Below are 18,141 nucleotides of genomic sequence, written 5' to 3'. Positions count from 1 at the left end.
AGTAAAACAAGCAACAGTGACATATTTTTTAAATTTTATTATGGTATACGTGTGCATGATGTGTGTATGTGCATGCATAAGCATGACATAATATGTATGGAGAGGTCAAAGGAAAACTTTGTGCATTCAGTCAGATATATAGTTTGTGAAGTCGATGCAGTGGGTTCAAGTGGTTGAATCCAGGTGGCTAGACTTGCACAGCCAATTGCCTTTACCAGCTGAGCCACTTCACGGACCTAACAGTGAAATATTTTGCAGTTCAAACTATATAGACTATTCATTGAAAAAAAAAAAACACCTTGCCAAACTGAAAATATAAATATTAAAACCTAATCACTATCTGTGTGGCCCCATAAGTTTACTGCTGTAACTTCAGCTTTCCTATCTATAAAGTAAGGGTAATCTCATCTATCCATAGAATAAAACATTTAGTAAGTTTTTAGTAAGTACATAGTAGGTATTTAAGTAGTGGTAAAAGTCAATGGAGTTTGATTTTGTAGCTCAAATCTGAGGGCAATTATCCAAGCTTTTGGCCATCCCTACAAGTTAATAACATTAGAGTTGATGAACTGATGGTAGACACCAAGAGGTATGATTGCCACTGGCTTCATGTAGTGTTAGCATGGCATATATGTAAAAGGAATTCATTCTAGTATAAAGGACTACAAACTATGAACATAGTTCCCACTTCAGTCTATATTCACTTCACCATTACCACTAAGACCATGAGCTTGAGACCAGCCTTCTTGACTACATAGCTAAGATACACCCTATCCCCCCCAAAAAAAACCCCAAAACCAAACAGGAAAAGAGTAGGGTGAGTGGGCACAGGCTGCTCTCACTCTAAATGTATAGCAACTATACAATTTTAGCAATTTCTGAGCTTGCCTGGTCTACAGTGAGATACTGCCTCAAAGGGGGAGGGGTACACTACTAAAGGCCTGGCTAGTATTCCTGTGTGTGTGTGTTTGTGTGGTTTTTCTAGACAGGGTTTCTCTGTAGCTTTGGAGCCTGTCCTGGAACTAGCTCTTGTAGACCAGGCTGGTCTTGAACTCACAGAGATCTGCCTGCCTCTGCCTCCCGAGTGCTGGAGTTAAAGTGTGCATCACCACCGCCCGGCCCATATCTGTATTTTATTAGATGTGGTTACTGATATTTCTGAAAAATATCTGCCCTATGAACAATTAAAAACTATACCAAAGGGCTGGAGAGATGGTTTAGGGGTTAAAAGCATTGCGTGCTCTTCCAAAGGACCCGAGTTCGATTCCCAGAAACCACATGGTGGCTCTCAAACATCTGTAATGAGGTCTGGTGTCCTCTTCAAAAAAAAAAAAAAAAACAAAAAAAAAACAAAAACAAAAAAAAAAACTATACCAAAGTCACACAATGAAAGCTCACAGATTTGAAGGGAGACACAATTTCAGATCACTAATTCTTTTTTTGTTTTTTTGTTTTTCGAGACAGGGTTTCTCTGTAACTTTGGAGCCTGTCCTGGAACTAGCTACTGTAGACCAGGCTAGCCTCGAACTCACAGGGATCCACCTGCCTCTTCCTCCTGAGTGCTGGGATTAAAGGCGTGCGTCACCACCCACGGCCAGATCACTAATTCTTAAAAACGTTGTATTAAGCAGGGCAGAAGTAAGTGGATCTTAATGAATTTGAGGCCAGCCTGGTCTACAAGAGCTAGTTCCAGGACAGCTAGGGCTGTTTCCGAAACCCTGTCTCGGGAAAAAAAAAAAAAATTAAATTCTATATATCAAATGTTCAGATACAAAAGATCTACACAGAGATAGCGCCCATAGTTACAAATGAAACAAGAACCCAAGATGCAATCTGTATTATTCAAATACATGGCCATAAACAACACCTCACACTGAGCTCTTGAAACTTGGATACTGTGACTCATTTTACATTAGTTTGAATCAAATAACTAGTAGCTGATGACTGAATCAACTATTAGAACATCAAGTAAGTTGGACATGGTGGTGTATGCCTTTGGAATCCCAGAACTAGGGAATCAGAGGTAGGTGGATCTCTTTGACTTTGAGGCCAGCCTGGTCTACATGAGTTCCAGGCCACTTAGGGCTACATAGTAAGACCCATTTTGAATAAAATTTTAAAGTAAACCAAAATGCTCAAAAATAGTAAAATACAATGATAGCAAATTTATACTGATTACATGATAAAATAGTATTTTCAGTGCAATGAGTTAAATAAAACATAAATTCCATCTCTATGTTTAGTTTTAATATGGCCACCAGTGTAAAGCAAAGTGGCTCACTTTTTCTGGTAGTCAGCACTTGTTTCACCAGCCTGAGCCCTCCTTTGTTCATCGTTATCACATCACTGATCACACTTTAAACAGGTAAGTTTAAAGAGCTAAGATCAAAGTCCAACAGGAAACAGCAGCAGTAGGAAATCTGTGGAGCTTCTCGCTCTCTTTTTTAAAAGTTAAGATTTATTTATTTTATTCGCAGGAGCATGTTGCCTGTATATGTGTACTGTCCTCGGAGGTCAGAAGAGCTCCTGGAATTGGAGTTACAGATGACTGTGGGCTATCATTTGCGTGTGAGGAGCCAAACCCAGGTGCTCTCAGAGTAACAATCACTGGGCATCTCTCCAGTCCCTGCGTGGCATCTCTTAAAGGCAATCACTGCAGCAGTGCATGGTGGCAGGCCTAGAACTCCAACACTGAGGAGGCTTGAGTCTAAAGACACTCTGAGCAAATTAGCAAGATACTGTCTCAAAAATAGATGGTTTATGGCCAGGTGTGCTGGTATGTGCTGTAATCCCAGCACTCTGGAGCCAGAAGCAAGCAGATCGCAGAGTTCAAGGCCAGCCTGGTAAGCATAGTGAGCTCCAGACTAGACTGTGCTATGTAGTAAGACCCTGTCTCAAAAAAAGGAAGGAGGGATGGAGGGGAGCAGGGAAGGGAAGGAAAAAAAAAATCATTCCATGCTTAAAGTACTGTTTTAGAACTCCCAGGTATAGGCCCCATTCTGACTATGGTCTGGAACACTACCTCAGTCCTCCTTCATTGTCAGTAAGAGAAAGGGCCAAGGACTGAGCAAGGACAGAAAAGTGCCTAACAACACAAAAGGGACGGTCAAGAATCTGCTGTTCTCGTCACTCTCTGGTACTCATTTATCATCACCATGTCCCTAAAGATAGAAATCCCAGCTATGATCAGAAACAATTGTTCCAACAGCAAACTACCAAGTTCCTAATACTACAAATTTCACCGCATTAAAATGAAAACTATAGTTTTACATACCTTAAAGTATTCCCCAATCCGACCACAAGTATTTTCATTAAAATTAGCTAAACTCCTAAAAGCTGAGTAAGCTAACACTTAAAAATTAAAAAAAAACAATCTATCTTTAGTTGAGAAACTCTTTCCATGGTAGACTAATTCCAGGCAATGTGCTCTCCTAGTCCGTCTAAGCATTTACTTCATCCCAGCAAAACCCTGCTTTCTCTTTGAAAACCAAAACCTTAGCAAGAATCCTACTATTCAACTCAGCAACATACTGCACGCCTGCATGTATGGATCAAAGGGAGAACAGAGTGGGGAGATTTGTAAACAAAAACTAAGAGTAAAACAGAATGTGCCAATCACAAAGATGCTTAATATGCCAAGAATTGAGAATTTCAGGCAGTGGGGTTTTGTTATTGTTTTGTATTTTGACACAGGGTTTTGATGGCTGGCAAATTTACTGAATTCTGCAGCCTACAATTTCTTCAGAATCTGCAACTCTGACAAAAACTCCTTCATCACATAAAATATTTACATTTATATAATGTGATATGATGTGATTGATGTTCCAAGCCTTGATGATAGATCTTCACGAAAATAAAGAGCAAGTTTTTTTTTTTTTTTTTTTTTTTGATTTTTCGAGACAGGGTTTCTCCGTAGCTTTTGGTTCCTGTCCTGGAACTAGCTCTTGTAGACCAGGCTGGCCTCGAACTCACAGAGATCCGCCTGCCTCTGCCTCCCGAGTGCTGGGATTAAAGGCGTGCGCCACCACCGCCTGGCTTGTTTTGTTTTTTTTTGAGACAGGGTTTCGCTGTAGTTTTAGAGCCTGTCCTGGAACTAGTTCTTGTAGAGCAGGCTGGCCTCGAACTCACAGAGTGCTAGGATGCGCCACCACTGTCCGGGTTAAGAGCAAGTTTTTATTTACAGCATCTTAAAAGCTTAAACTTTTAAGTTTTACAAGTTAACTCCACGCTCTCTAGTTCCTCATTTCCAGTTCTCCTGTGTGTTTTAGAAAACTGTTCTCTGCTAAGCAGAGCGGCAGAGGACAATAGCTGAATAACCCTTACAATGATGAGTTCAAGAGGGGATAAACACCTGAGGTCAGGAGATACATCATCTTGGAAGAGAACAATGATTAGGGCTTTTGGTGTAATTGACCACTACCTACTGGAGTGGAATCCTACCAGCCAAGCCTAAGCTAAAGTGTAACACGGTCCTACCAAAAAAAAAAAAATCAACATCCGAGATCTTCAAGAATACTTGTAAAGCTATTTTATAAATATTCAAAATCTTCACATTTTAGAAGGAAACAGTTGCAACTATTTGCAGAAACTGCTACTCACATGCCACACCTGCATCAAATTTATTTTAATTAAGGACAAGTTTGGATTCCAATCTTTAGGACCATTCAACAATTCTTGTCTCATATAATAGAAATGAAAAACTATTACTCAACCAACGATCAACAAATAAGATTTACCAAGGAGCAAACCATTGTCATGGAAAATGATTAGCAACTGCCTTTGTTTCTCTTGCATATGGTTTATAAACATGTTTGCAGAAAAGTATTTATTTCTGGTGCACTTTAGTGTGTACAAAACCATTGTTCACTAGGATGCAGAAACAGTGCAAAGGCACTAATTGTTCATATTCATTTTTAACAGAGGGAACCCAAACAAGTTTGAACTGAGGACAACAATTTCTTTCTTGATTAGTATTGTCATGTTTTAGACATCTGCATAATTGTGATCATATTGCCAATTATTTATTATTATTATTACCAGACCACTGCACCTTCTTTCAGAAATTAGCCCTTCAGAAGACAGAGCTGAAAGCAGGTTCCCTCATGGGGATAGTTGGGCGAAATCACTGAATATGAATAAATAATGATGTTAAAGAGTCAGGACAAGTGAACCAGGAAAATCAGCAGTTCTGAAGAAGCTTAATTCAGCGAAGCCCTCCAATGGTCACCTGTCTAGGCCAACCGCTGGCATGCTGCCAGGCTAGACAATGGTGTACTGACTCCAGGATAAGGCACAGTGGGGGGAAGGACGCCCCAGCCTACTAAAAAGAAAGTCAGTTACAGATCAACTAGTCTGGTACTGGCTCAGAGCAGGTATGCACGCACTATCAGGCTCTGCCGAATTCCACACAGCCCTCTGAGACATACTCCTGCCCTAATCCCACAGCTACCTGCTAGATTCCAAAAGGCCACAAATAGCCTCTAAATAGCACTGCCTACCTTACAGAATCAAAGTGAAGCTAAGAGCTAAAGCACCCCACGAAGAAACCAAGAAAGGAAGAATGTGTGCGTTCCCCTTGGGACCTTGACCCCATGCTCCCTGAGGCTGACACCGCCCCTAGCCGCCCCTCTATTCTATCTTCTTTCTGTTCCCGCAGTGAGTGACCTTCGGTTCCTTATAAATTCGGAGAAGGCAAGACACAAGCCACTGCTAATCCAACCCCAAGGTGCCTTTCTCGGTTGTGAACTGCAGAGGGAGGATGAAGAAGGTTGCTCCTCCCCAAGCCACCCGCCACACAATTTCTGGGTGCAGACTCGATGTGGAAATGGGACTAGACCAGGGGAAGGTGACAGCCTTGAATCGGCCCGGGGTTAACGAGAATTCAAGCTCCGGGAGAAACGTGCGAGAGTCTCTCCCACCTACCCCCCAACCCAAATGAATGAACTGGGTAAAAAGGGAAGGGGTTCTAGTCTAGTATGCGCAGTTCTTGCAATTCAGGAAGCAGAATAAGAGGCCGTCAGACGTAAGGCCTGGCCCCGCCGCCCTTTGCACTCCGATTCGTCATTTCCATAGTAGTCTAATATCACTTAACCCTTTAAGATTTTAAGACAGTATTCCTTCCTCCATCTACGCCAAAACCGAACCCCCCCCCCACACTCCGCTCCCCTCGATCCCTTTCGGGCCGGGCCACCAGTTTTTTCTTTCCCACTACCCTCGGAAAGGCCCTCAGCAGCCCCGACCCACACACACCTGGAGATGCTCCTGAAAACGAATTGGCAGAATCTGGGCCATGGTGCTGTCGGGGGGTATGATCTCCTCCTGTCACTGGGGCTACGGGGCAGAGCCTGCCCGGGCTCTCCAAGGGAGAGGAGGAGAAGGGGAAGGGGGGGAGGCTGGACTCAGCTGGATACTCTCCGGGGACGCAGGAAACTGGCAGGCAGACGAAAGAGCTTAGGTCGGGGGCGGAGGCTCCAGGGGCCGGGAGAGCCGCAATGGCGGAACCGGGAGCAGCGCAGACTCCGGAAACGGCTGAGCCCTGCGGAAGGATCCCGGGGCAGAACTCCGCCCAGCCTCCTCACCCCCTCCGCCTTATGTAGCCTTCCACGAGCGCCGCGCCGCGGTCGGGCGTAGGAATTCAGGGACGCAGTGCGCGGAGCGCTCTCCGCCGCAGCGACAGCAGGGAAACAGAGGAAGCCAGGGACTACTTTTTTTAGACTCATCACTTTCCCCAGGCTCCGGTTGCTCCCTCCTCCCCTCCCCCCTCCTTTTTTTTTTTTTTAACATTTTGCCACATCATGCGACTCGGGGCGACCGACGTCATTTCCGCAGGCGCTGTAGGACCCACCCACGCACTTCCCGGTGCACGTGATGCGGGTAGGGAAGGGTCGGTTGACGGCTGCCAGAGCGGAGGGCGAGGGCTAGGCAATGGCCGCGGCTTCTGGGAATGAGGTGGCGTTTGGGCCCCCTGCCGGCGTGGCGGCCGGGGCGTGAGGAGAGCGAGTTCCTGAGGCGGAGGCCGCGGCGTGGGCGCCGGGGTGACTCAGGAAAACGGCCGCGCCGCAGCGCTCTTCGGGCGGCCTCCCCCGCCCGGTTTCACGCAGTGGGTGGTTGCTGACACCTCAGGGAGGGGGACCACGCCGGCCCGCCAGCCTCCCTGCCCTGACGCACGCCCTGCTGACGCGGGGAGAACCGGCCGGCTCTCCGAGTTCCACCTCAAAGGACACTGAAGGCCATGTGAGCCGTGGCTCAGGCTGGCCCTGGGGAGCGCTGCCGCGGACATCTTGGTGGATTTAGTTCCGCCTCGTGTAGAGATCAGCTCGGCCTTGACGACTCGGAGTGCTCAGCCGCGTCAGATGACTTGTTTAGATGGGGGTGGGGGCTGCTGCAAGAGACCTCTGGGGCTTTCTTGGAGCGAAGGGATTGACTGTCAGGCGTTAGGAGGACGTTGCCTGTAGGAGCAGTGTGTGTTGTCAGTGTAAGCACTGCAAAACCGGAGCACCATGTCTGCCCCCTGCGTTAAGGTACCTGGAGCATCGTTAGCCACTGACAGTCCTTGATAAACTATAAGATGTAGTGTTTCACAATAGCACCAGTGAAAGAAAGGTTTATAGACTTCAATGCCTTTCGTCTTTGTATTTTTTTTAATTCCTCTGAAAGTTCTTGAGAAGACTTTTCCCTGCCCTTTTCCCCTAAAGAACATAAGTCCCTACTGAGTATACAATAATTTCATGTAAGCAATTTTGCTTAGAGAAATCTGCCTAGTCATTTTAGTTGCTTTTAGTGTCTCCCAACACCCCACCCCACCCCCAAATCTTGTTGAGAGAAGAAACCGGCCAGTAAGAGGGCAGTCGGAGATGGTTGTGAAGAACAACCTTGCCACCATATTGTAGGATGCTCTGTTTGCATAATTTACTTTATTTTACTAAGACAAGCACTTGAATGGGCTCTGTCCTGCAGTGTTTGATATGACCATTTTAATATGAGGCTTTAAGTACTTTTTTAGAAGTGGGCAAATTCTAAATTAAAATTCTAAGGTAGTTACTGTTTTATTGCAGAAATGCCAGTAGCTAAGTCGAATTGCATTTTCAGCCTCAGAATTTGGGATGTAAGAACTACGTCATGAACAGATCACCACAATTTAATTTATTGACAAGTGCCTTACATTTTCATACAGACCCTGTAATTTTAAGTATATTTAGAATCTCCAAAGCAATTGAGTCCTAGGACTGCTATGTCATCACACATAGAAATTTCAAGAATCAGTTGTTTTCAGAAATCATTTAGGAAGAAGAAAAATAAATTGTGATATCCCAAATTATTTTGCTTATTAATAGAACTGCCTTCTTGAAGGCCTGCGCTTTCTCACATCCTAATTATGAAAGACAGTATTGGGGGAAAAACACCAAAAGCAGCTAAAATGACTAAGCAGATTTCTCTCAGCAAAGGCACCTTAAATTTAAAAGTTAGTGTGCTTTTTTTTCCCCAAAGAGAAAAGAGCCGCATGATAATCAGTTATTACCCAATGCTGGGGGTATTGTGGTACACATGTTTAACCCCCACACATAGCAAGACTCTGTCCCACAAAACTAAAACAGCCCCCAAACTGGCATGTCTTTTTAAGATCAGTAACTTGTAACGAAAGATGTATATTATGAGATTATGCTAAGTATCGATGCCGCATAGAGACAGGAGAAAGGCAGTTCCCTACCTTCGAAACCAAGTCTCCTAAACTGTACCTGAAAGGCATGGTTTTAGGTCCTGCCTTAAAACAGATAACCTAATAAGCCCTAAAACAAATTCTGCTATCCAGAGTCATTCTTTTACGCGGAATGGACTGCTGCAATGGATGACTCATCAGCCTGGCTTTAGTTTCGGATGATTTAGTAAAGAAGCCATGTTCCTAAATGATCAAGGTCTTAAATTAAAGCTCTTTTTACAGTATTATGAATAGAAGCCCCTTGCATACTAAGTGCCTTAAAAAATACATTGCTTGAGCTATTATTTTGAGTAATTCTAGTTTCTCAAAACCTACACAAAAAAACTATATTATTTATCAGTACCTATATTTTATGCCAGGAACTCTAAATATGTATAACCTTCCTGGAAAAAACAAAAATCTAAAAACACCACTTTTAGGATGGGTGTGGTGGTACATACATACACTTCTTTAATCCCAGCACTTGGCACTTGGGAAATTTAGGAAGGAGAATCAGGAATTCAAGACTGTATTTCTGTATCAGTCAGGTTGAGCAACAGGAGACCCTGCCTCAAAACAAAAACCTTGATAGCCAGGAATCTGCACCTGCTTAGGTGAGGCAGGAGGATTGATGGCAGTTCAAGATCACCCTAAAATAGAGACATTGTCTTTAAAAAAAAAAAAAAATGAAGAGACAACCCTTTTGTTGTAGGATTCCTACCTAGTTTTTCACTTTTTGTCTTTTCAAGACAGAGTTTCTCTGTGTGGCCTCAGACTAACAGAGATCCACTTGCTTCTGCCTCCTGAATGCTGGGGTTAAAGGTGTGCACCACTACCACCTGGGCACAGTTGTTCATCTTAAGACAACCCCAAAACTAAAGTATTTTTAAAAACTGACTTTTAAAAAAAGAACAGCTTGCCGGGCGGTGGTGGTGCACGCCTTTAATCCCAGCACTCGGGAGGCAGAGGCAGGCGGATCTCTGTGAGTTCGAGACCAGCCTGGTCTACACAGAGAAACCCTGTCTCGAAAAACCAAAAAAAAAAAAAAAAGAACAGCTTAAGCTTACCATACTGTAAAAGTCACAGAGTAAAGGCATTCCTCAGATAGTCAAAGAACAAATTGAAAGCAGAACTCTAAAACTAATGCTTCATATCAAATATAATTCAGATTTTAATAAAACCATGAAAGACACTTTGGAATTACACAGGTAAGATAACTGATTTTGTCATTTAAACAGCACCTCTGATATATCTCAGCCTTCTAGGACTACTGATAAAAATCCCAACAGGACTAGTCTAGGGCTTTATCTTTTCATGCAAGATAAAAGGACACCATAGCACTTGTCTCTAAGAAAGCGAATATTGCTTGGGTCTCAGGAATTGGTCAACATAGTGTTTCAGTTCTTTATGATCAGGCAAAGTTCCTCAACAAGGATGAGGGGTGGACAGAAACATTTGAAAAGCAAAGTTCAGTATGAAATGGAGTTTATAAGCTATCCTTCACTGTCAAACTTTCTTTGAACGGCTGTATAGGCAAGATTTATAATGTGTCAGAATGGCAGTAAGGTCTGAGTGGGATATTCACCTTATTAGCATATGTATGTTCCAAGTGAGAGGCTAAGACCAGCTTGGTGGGAACCAACCAATCTGGTTACATTAAACAGGTCCTTTCCATATTTTCTGACAGATCCTTGCAGAGAAAGGAAATAGCTTGGAACATTCCCTTACAAAGTTATTTAAGGCAATGTGGTGGGTCACGCCTTTAATTCTAGCACTTGGGAGGAAGGCTAAATCAAGAGGAAGCTCAGTCTTGAATTTGAGGCCAGCCTAGGCTACATAGTAAATTCCAGATCAGCCTGGATTACAGAATAAGACCTTGTCTGAAAAACCATTCTCCCCCAAAAGTCATCTTAGAACATTGGTTTAAATATAGTAGAATCACAGCCCAATGTGGAAGCACTTTAACCATGCTGATCAATAAATGCCAATCACATCCCTTCCCCCACCCAGTAACAAGTCACAAAAGCTTGAGAGGTTCTGTTGAATGCAAAAGCAATGAGGATAAAATGAAGGAACTGTTTGTTATTGTTTTGTTTTTCGAAAGGGTTTCTCTAGTTTTGGAGCCTGTCTTGGAGCTCACTCTGTAGACCAGGCTGGTCTCGAACTCACAGAGATCCTCTTCTCTCTCTGCCTCCTGAGTGCTGGAATCGAAGGCGTGCACCATCACTGCCAAGCCTAGGAGAGATTTGTCACAGGTCTTTCCCTCCCAAATTTCTTATGTGTGTCTATGCATAATACATATTTACTCCAATGTTCATTAGGAACCAAACCATCCACCTTGTTTTGGTCTCTCACTGGGACCCAGGAGCTGAAGAGATAGCCCTCTCCCCCACCTCTCCTCCAAGCACTAGGATTATAAGCACACATCACCATGCCTAGATTTTTTTTTAAAATTCCCTTTAAAAAATATGGGTGCTGACGATCAGACTCCATACTTGCATAGTAAGCATTTTATCTACTACCTCCCAGCTCCTTCCCTGAGTTGTAAATATGTAGAACTGTCTTTTTCATGACCTAGAAGTATTACTGTTTCCAGGTCAAAGCAAAATATGACCCACAAACATGTTCCTTCAATAATCAGTTTTGTCATACTGAAAGGTTAGATCTCAGTAGCAGTGTATATACTTTTTACTAAACTTTCACGACCTCAGGACAGAATAGTTAAGGACTGAAACTTAGTAAAGTTTTGGTTCATTCAGTAATGAAGGTTTAAGGAATTATAACCTAATGTATGCCCTTATATATTTTCCAACCTCTATAAAGTCAAATATGCAGATGTTAAATTATTTTGTAAAGACTTTTTAAAGGGCTGGAGAGATGGCTCAGAGGTTATTCTGTCTGTGTGTATGTCTGCAGGCCAGAAGAGGGCACCAGACCTCATTACAGATGGTTGTGAGCCACCATGTGGTTGCTGGGAATTGAACTCAGGACCTTTGGAAGAGCAGGCAATGCTCTTAACCACTGAGCCATCTCTCCAGCCCCCAGCCTTTATTCTTAATTATTAGTAGAGATATGCCTCTCTGCTTGGGTTTGTGCATATGAGTGCATATGGAGGCCAAGAAAGGACATTGGATCCCCAGGAGCTGGAGTTACAGCTTATTGTGATCTACTAATGTGGGTGCTAAGAGCTGAATGCTGGTCCTCTACAAAAACAGCAAGTACTCTTAACCACTAAGACATCTCTCTAGATGGAAATTTTTTTTTAAATTGTGAGTGTATGAATGCAGATGTGTGTAGCCCTTGAGCTTTCTAATTCTGTGTTAGTCCATGTTGTACCTAGAACTCATATGTTTACTGGAAGTTCTTTCTTTCTTTTTTTTTTTTTTTTTTTATTTTTCGAGACAGGGTTTCTCCGTAGCTTTTTTTTGGTTCCTGTCCTGGAACTAGCTCTTCTAGACCAGGCTGGCCTCGAACTCACAGAGATCTGCCTGCTGCCTCTGCCTCCTGAGTGCTGGGATTAAAGGTGTGCGCCACCACCGCCCAGCTGGAAGTTCTTTTTTTAAAGGAATACCAATACACACACACACACACACACACACACACACACACACCAATGTATACCAAGATACCAGTATATACCAATAATATCAATATATACAAACACACACTATAAAAAAATTCCCTGGAGCCAGAGATGTCAGAGGATAAAATGATTGTGTTTATGAGGCCCTGAGTTCAGCCCCCAACACTGATGGCATATGTCTGTAATCCCAGACTTTAGGAAATGAAAGCAGAAGAATCAGTTTAGGCCAGTCTAGGCTATACATGAGACAGTGTTTCATAACAAACAAAAAAAAAATTAAAAAAAAAAATCCTTGAGGGGCTGGAGAGATGGCTCAGTGGTTAAGAGCATTGCCTGCTCTTCCAAAGGTCCTGAGTTCAATTCCCAGCAACCACATGGTGGCTCACAACCATCTGAAATGAGGTCTGGTGCCCTCTTCTGGCCTTCAGGCATACACGCAGAAAGAATACTGTATACATAATAAATAAATAAATAAATAAATAAATATTTAAAAAAAAAAAAAAAATCCTTGAAGCTGATTCAAGCAAGAATCACCACCTGATATAGATCTTTGTGTTTGTAATGTGATATTTTAATAATCCTAAAGTATCTTTCCTTAAAACTACTTTTTAAATTGAAAATATTTATTTCTATGTATGTGTAGGAATGATGTGTTTGTGTGGGCTTGTGTGCCATGGCACATATATGGAGGTCAAAGAACAACTTCTTAGTATTAGTTGTCTCATTCCACTCTTTATATGGGTTCAGGGAATCATACTCAGTCTCCACTGGGTCAAGTGCCATTACCAAAAGAGCTCTCTTTCCAGCCCTGAAGTACTTTGGAATTTTTTAAAAAGATTTATTTATTTATTACATATATAACATTCTGTCTTCACGTATGACTGTATGCCAGAAGAGGACATCAGATCTCATTATAGAGGCTGTGAGTCACTATGTGGTTGCTGGGCATTGAATTCAGGACCTCTGCAAGAGCAGCCAGTGCTCTTAACCTCTGAGCCATTCATTGCTCCAGTCCTACTTTGGAATTTTAAAAGAAGTTGAAGAAATTTTGCGTAAAGACCATAAAATAAAGATTAGCATCACTAATAAGGGCAAATACTATATACTTTCAGCTGTGATACCCTAGAAGAGATTTTGATAGCTTAAGAAGCATTCAAGTAAAAACTGTGTAACGGTGGAGCAGGGTAGATTTGTACAAGCATGAGTACCTGAGTTCAGATCCTAGCACACTTGTTAAATACTGCTGTAGCAGCTCAGTCCCTGCACTGGTAGGTGGAGACAGAATGATTCCTGGGGCTTGCTGGCCAGCCACCCTAACTAGTTGGTAAGCCCTCAAACAGTAAGGTGAAAGTGATAGACCTTACTGATGTCAATCCCTGGTTCTTCATGAGGTGGTGTGCATGCACATACACAGCCTTAGGAAGAAGAGAGAAATCCAAACCAATGCTACCATATAAAATAACAACTCAGGGTTGTTTTTGTTGTTGTTTTTAAAAAATAATTCTGTTAAGTTAAAGACTGCAGATTTTTTTTTTCAGATTGAAATGAGGGGAGGAAGAAGAGCAGACTAAATATAGCACATGATCCTTTGCTGAATCTCAAACTGGAAAAAAGTCTAAAAGATTATTAATAGTTGAGAGGTGTGGTACACACCTTTAATCCCAGCACTGAGAATCAGAGGCATGATGTGCGAATCCCCTCTGTATGCTGTGAATACCATTGGTGAATAAAGAAACAGCTTTGAGCCTATAGCAGAGCAGGACAAAACTTAGGTAAGTGTATGTGGGGGGGGGGGATACACTAAACTGAATGCTGGGAGGAAGAAGGTGAAGTCAGGAAGAAGCCATGGAGCCTCTGCGAGAGATAGACATGCAGAAATTTTGCCGTAAGCCACTGCCATGTAGTGATACACAGATTAATGGAGATGGGTTAAATTAATATGTAAGAGTTAACCAATAAGAAGCTAGAGCTAATGGACCAAGCAGTGATTTAAGTAATACAGCTTCTGTGTGATTATTTTGGGAGTCTGAGCAGCTGGGAAACAAACAGGCGGCGACAGATATCTGAGTTTAAGGCCAACCTGGTCTACAGAGAAAGTTCCAGGACAACTACTGCCATAGAGAGAAACCCTATCTCAAAACGAACAAATAACAATGAAAAAAGATTAGGCATATTTCTCTCTTAAAATTCCTCTTCTTGGAGTTCCTCCATGTCTACTTTCATTCAGCTGGAAAAAAAAAGAGAGAGATTATTTAGAACAAGTGATGAAATTAGAACGTGGACTATGATACAGAATTTGGTAGTTAATATTTACTGATTTAAAAAAGCTTTCGGGGGGGGTGGGGGCTGAAGAGATGCCTCAGTGGTTAAGAGAACTGACTACTCTTCCAGATGTCCTGAGTTCAATTCCCAGCAACCACATGGTGGCTCACAACCACCTATAATGAGATCGGGTGCCCTCTTCTGGCCTACAGGCAGGATATAAATAAATAAATAAACAAACAAATCTTTTTTTTAAAAAAAAAAGCTTTCAGGAACTAGAGAGATGGCTCAGAAAGTAAAAGCATGGGCTGCTATTCCAGAGGACCCTGGTTTGATCACTAGCACCTACATGGAAGCTCACAATCATCTGTAACTCCAGTTAATAATGCACTCTTCTGGCCTCCAGGGGCACCAAGCATACATGGTACATAGTTATATGTACAGAAAAATTGACACCCATACATATAAGATAAAAATAAATCTAAAAAGATTATAAAAGAGCTTGCATTCCAAGAATCCACCCATATCCCTATATCTAAGGGATACTTATTATGTACCTGAAAAGAAAAACTGGAAGGACTAAATGATTTAAAAGAATAAATTAATAATGCTCCTAACACTCAAAGAAATTATTGGGCTGGAGAGATGGCTCAGAGGTTAAGAGCACTGCCTGCTCTTCCAGAGGTCCTGAGTTCAATTCCCAGCAACCACATGGTGGCTCACAACCATCTGTAATGAGGTCTGGTGCCCTCTTCTGGCCTGCAGTTATACACACAGACAGAATATTGTATACATAATAATAAAAAAAAAAATTAAAAAAAAAAGAAATTATTACCGGGCGTTGGTGGCACACGCCTTTAATCCCAGCACTCAGGAGGCAGAGGCAGGTGGATCTCTGTGAGTTCGAGACCAGCCTGGTCTACAGAGCTAGTTCCAGGACAGGCTCCAAAGCCACAGAGAAACCCTGTCTCGAAAAACCAAAAAAAAAAAAAAAAAAAAAAATTATTATTTACCATCAATGAAAAGCAAGATTTGGGCTATCACCAATTTTTCAGAAAGTACTTCAAGTACTTAACCACTGAACTTAAAACTTTTTAGATACCAAAGGATATAATTACTTAATAAAATAAATTTGGCCTAATTTTTACACACACAAAAATATACAAAATAATGCCAGGTATAGTGGCGCGCGCGCGTGTGTGTATGTGTGTGTGTGTGTGTGTGTGTGTGTGAGAGAGAGAGAGAGAGAGAGAGGTATGTGTATCACTTGAGCAGAGGCAGGAGGATCGACCAGCCTGGTCTATATAGCAATGTCAGGCCAACTAGGGCTATACAGAAATAAATAAATAAATCCACATACTGTCTATTGAGTTTTAGTGACACTAATAGCTTTATTCAACAAATACTGAGTGACTACTATGTGCAAAACACTATGCTAGGTGCCATGAAAGATACAAAGGTGAAAGACATAGACCCTGCCCACCAGGAGCGTATAATCTAATGAGGAAGACAGACATATACACACATAACTACAATACAAGGCAGTAAACAAGAGTAGGCAAGTGCTGAGTGTGGCCTGAGTGTAATATTAGCCTTAAGGTTCGAATTTTAAACACTGAAGTGTTGACTGCTTTGAAAATCCCAGATTAGCATAACAGGTGTTTAAATGGTCCAACCCAAACAGTTGCAGTCAGGAGTAGGCCTGGTGGAAGCGCTGCTTGAAAGCACTGTCACATCTACATACAGGGCTGACACAAGTATGTAGGAACAGGTAAGAGAATTTGTGTGTTATATGTGTGTGCGTGCACGTGTGTGTATATATACATCTGTCCTTTGGTTAATGGCTATAGCTACTGTTTTAAACAATATACTTTTATATAAAAAGGAATTTGTATAATCCCAGAAAAATCAATTTAAGGAGTAGGATTAATTTAAGAAAAAATCCTTCCATAGGCAATTTTATTTACTAATTGAGTCTTTAAATATCTATAAAGCTCTGGAGCAATTAAATGGTTAGATATCTAAGTATTGCTGAGTAAAAACCTCTTATGTAAGTTTAGCCTTCTGAAGGAAATGGTCACATACCTGATACAACACTACTCTAATAGCAATAAGAAGGCCTTAAAGAGATTTAAAGAAAATAATCTTTAATGCTTCAATGCAAATGGAATACACGCTGATTAAATACAATTCAGTGTTCTTTGAAAATATCTGTGACAGCATTTGATACCAGTTAAGGCCAGCAAAACAGAAGTGAGGAAAATATTGTATCATCTTTCATTACCATTGCCTGTGATTATGCAACCCAGTCTTTTCTTTCAAAATGTCATTTGTTGGTATTGATGAGATGTGATTTATAAATTCTGATTTTCTTTTAGCTCACAAGCGAGGAACAGCTACTGACCACTTCCTCTTGCTGTACTGTCTGAAATAACTGGCAAAACAGAAACACATTTCCTGGCTGCTTTCCTACTTCCTGAATTGGATGGTCCACTGCTTAGCCTGTTTCCTTCAATGTGTCACTGTGGTCCTGGGTTCTCTGCTGCTTTCTCTCAAGGAAACGAGCCCGTGCATCTGAGATAGATTTGTCATCATTTCTTCTTTGCATTTTCTTTAGAGCTTCTTTTGATATTCCATCTGAAAACAGTGCAAAGATATCCTGATTTTCAACATTAAGAAAAATGGGCTAGGAAGATGGTTTGGTAGCATGCACTTGTATAGCAAAATCAGAGGTGGAGACAGGCAAATACCAAGGAGCACCAAAGCCAGCTAGCCTAGAGTACACTGTAGCAAACAAAGACCAATCACCAATAACTGAGGCTGCCCTCTGACCTCTGTCCGCATGCACACACATGTTCACATATGAATACACACATCATAAACATACAATTTTTTTTTCAAGACAGGGTTTCTCTGTGGCTTTGTAGCCTGTCCTGGAACTAGCTCTTGTAGACCAGGCTGGCTTCGAACTCAGAGATCCACCAGCCTCTGCCTCCCGAGTGCTGAGATTAAAGGTGTGCGCCATTACCACCCAGCTACAAATATGTTTTTTAAAGAGAAAAGATCATCAAGGTAATTAAAGGTTGTCTTGATTAAAGTCTGGCTGAAAGAGCACACAGGTGAGGATGCTGAGCTCAGTGGTACAATGTATACTTCACACGAACAAGACTCTAGGACTACCACTACAATAACAAAAAGTACATGGGCCAGCAGGTAAAGGTGCTTCCTGCTAACTCTGTCAACCTGAATTTAATCACCAGGATCCATGTGACGGGAGAAGGCGAACTCTCACAAGTTGTCCTCTGCCCAAACTTATATAGAAAACACACACAAATAAATAAATGTAATAAACAACAATAACAAAAAGATTCATGAAGGCCAACCAGTCAGAAAAACTAACCCTAGTTCAAGCACATAGGACAGTATTATAATACTGCAATAAAACATCTAGTGATTACCATATTTAAAAAACCTTTGGATGAGCCAGGAATGGTGTTCGTGTACTTGGAGATACCAGCACCTGGGAGTCAGCAGTAGATAGATCTCTATGAACTTAGGCCAGCTAGGTCTACTTAGCAATTGTCCAGTCAGCCAGAGTTAC

At 41.9% G+C, this 18,141-nt stretch overlaps 2 protein-coding genes across 4 annotated transcripts in view; both read right to left on the bottom strand.

Annotated features, from left to right (window-relative positions):
* Positions 1–6,599, bottom strand: part of Cltc (clathrin heavy chain) — a 59,613-nt gene extending 53,014 nt beyond the window's left edge. The window contains exon 1 of one of the 2 annotated variants that reach the window (XM_041664083.1): positions 6,250–6,599. In XM_041664083.1, coding sequence (XP_041520017.1) covers positions 6,250–6,291 — 42 coding nt within the window. In that variant the 5' untranslated portion in view covers positions 6,292–6,599. The remainder of the gene's footprint in view (positions 1–6,249) is intronic. The other variant, XM_041664084.1, reaches the window with a different exon arrangement.
* A 9,312-nt stretch (positions 6,600–15,911) lies between these two features.
* Dhx40 (DEAH-box helicase 40) overlaps positions 15,912–18,141 on the bottom strand; it is a 44,011-nt gene continuing 41,781 nt past the window's right edge. For both annotated transcript variants that reach the window (XM_041665682.1, XM_041665683.1), the window contains exon 18: positions 15,912–17,177. In XM_041665682.1, the coding sequence (XP_041521616.1) occupies positions 17,038–17,177 (140 nt within the window). In that variant the 3' untranslated portion in view covers positions 15,912–17,037. The remainder of the gene's footprint in view (positions 17,178–18,141) is intronic.

The sequence above is a fragment of the Microtus oregoni genome, unplaced genomic scaffold (assembly GCF_018167655.1).
Source record: "Microtus oregoni isolate MIOR12 unplaced genomic scaffold, Mior012 000015F_ref0000493, whole genome shotgun sequence".
Classification (NCBI taxonomy): Eukaryota; Metazoa; Chordata; class Mammalia; order Rodentia; family Cricetidae; genus Microtus; species Microtus oregoni.
The sequence above is the reverse complement of the archived record's forward strand: the minus strand, read 5'-3'. Positions and strand labels throughout refer to the sequence as shown.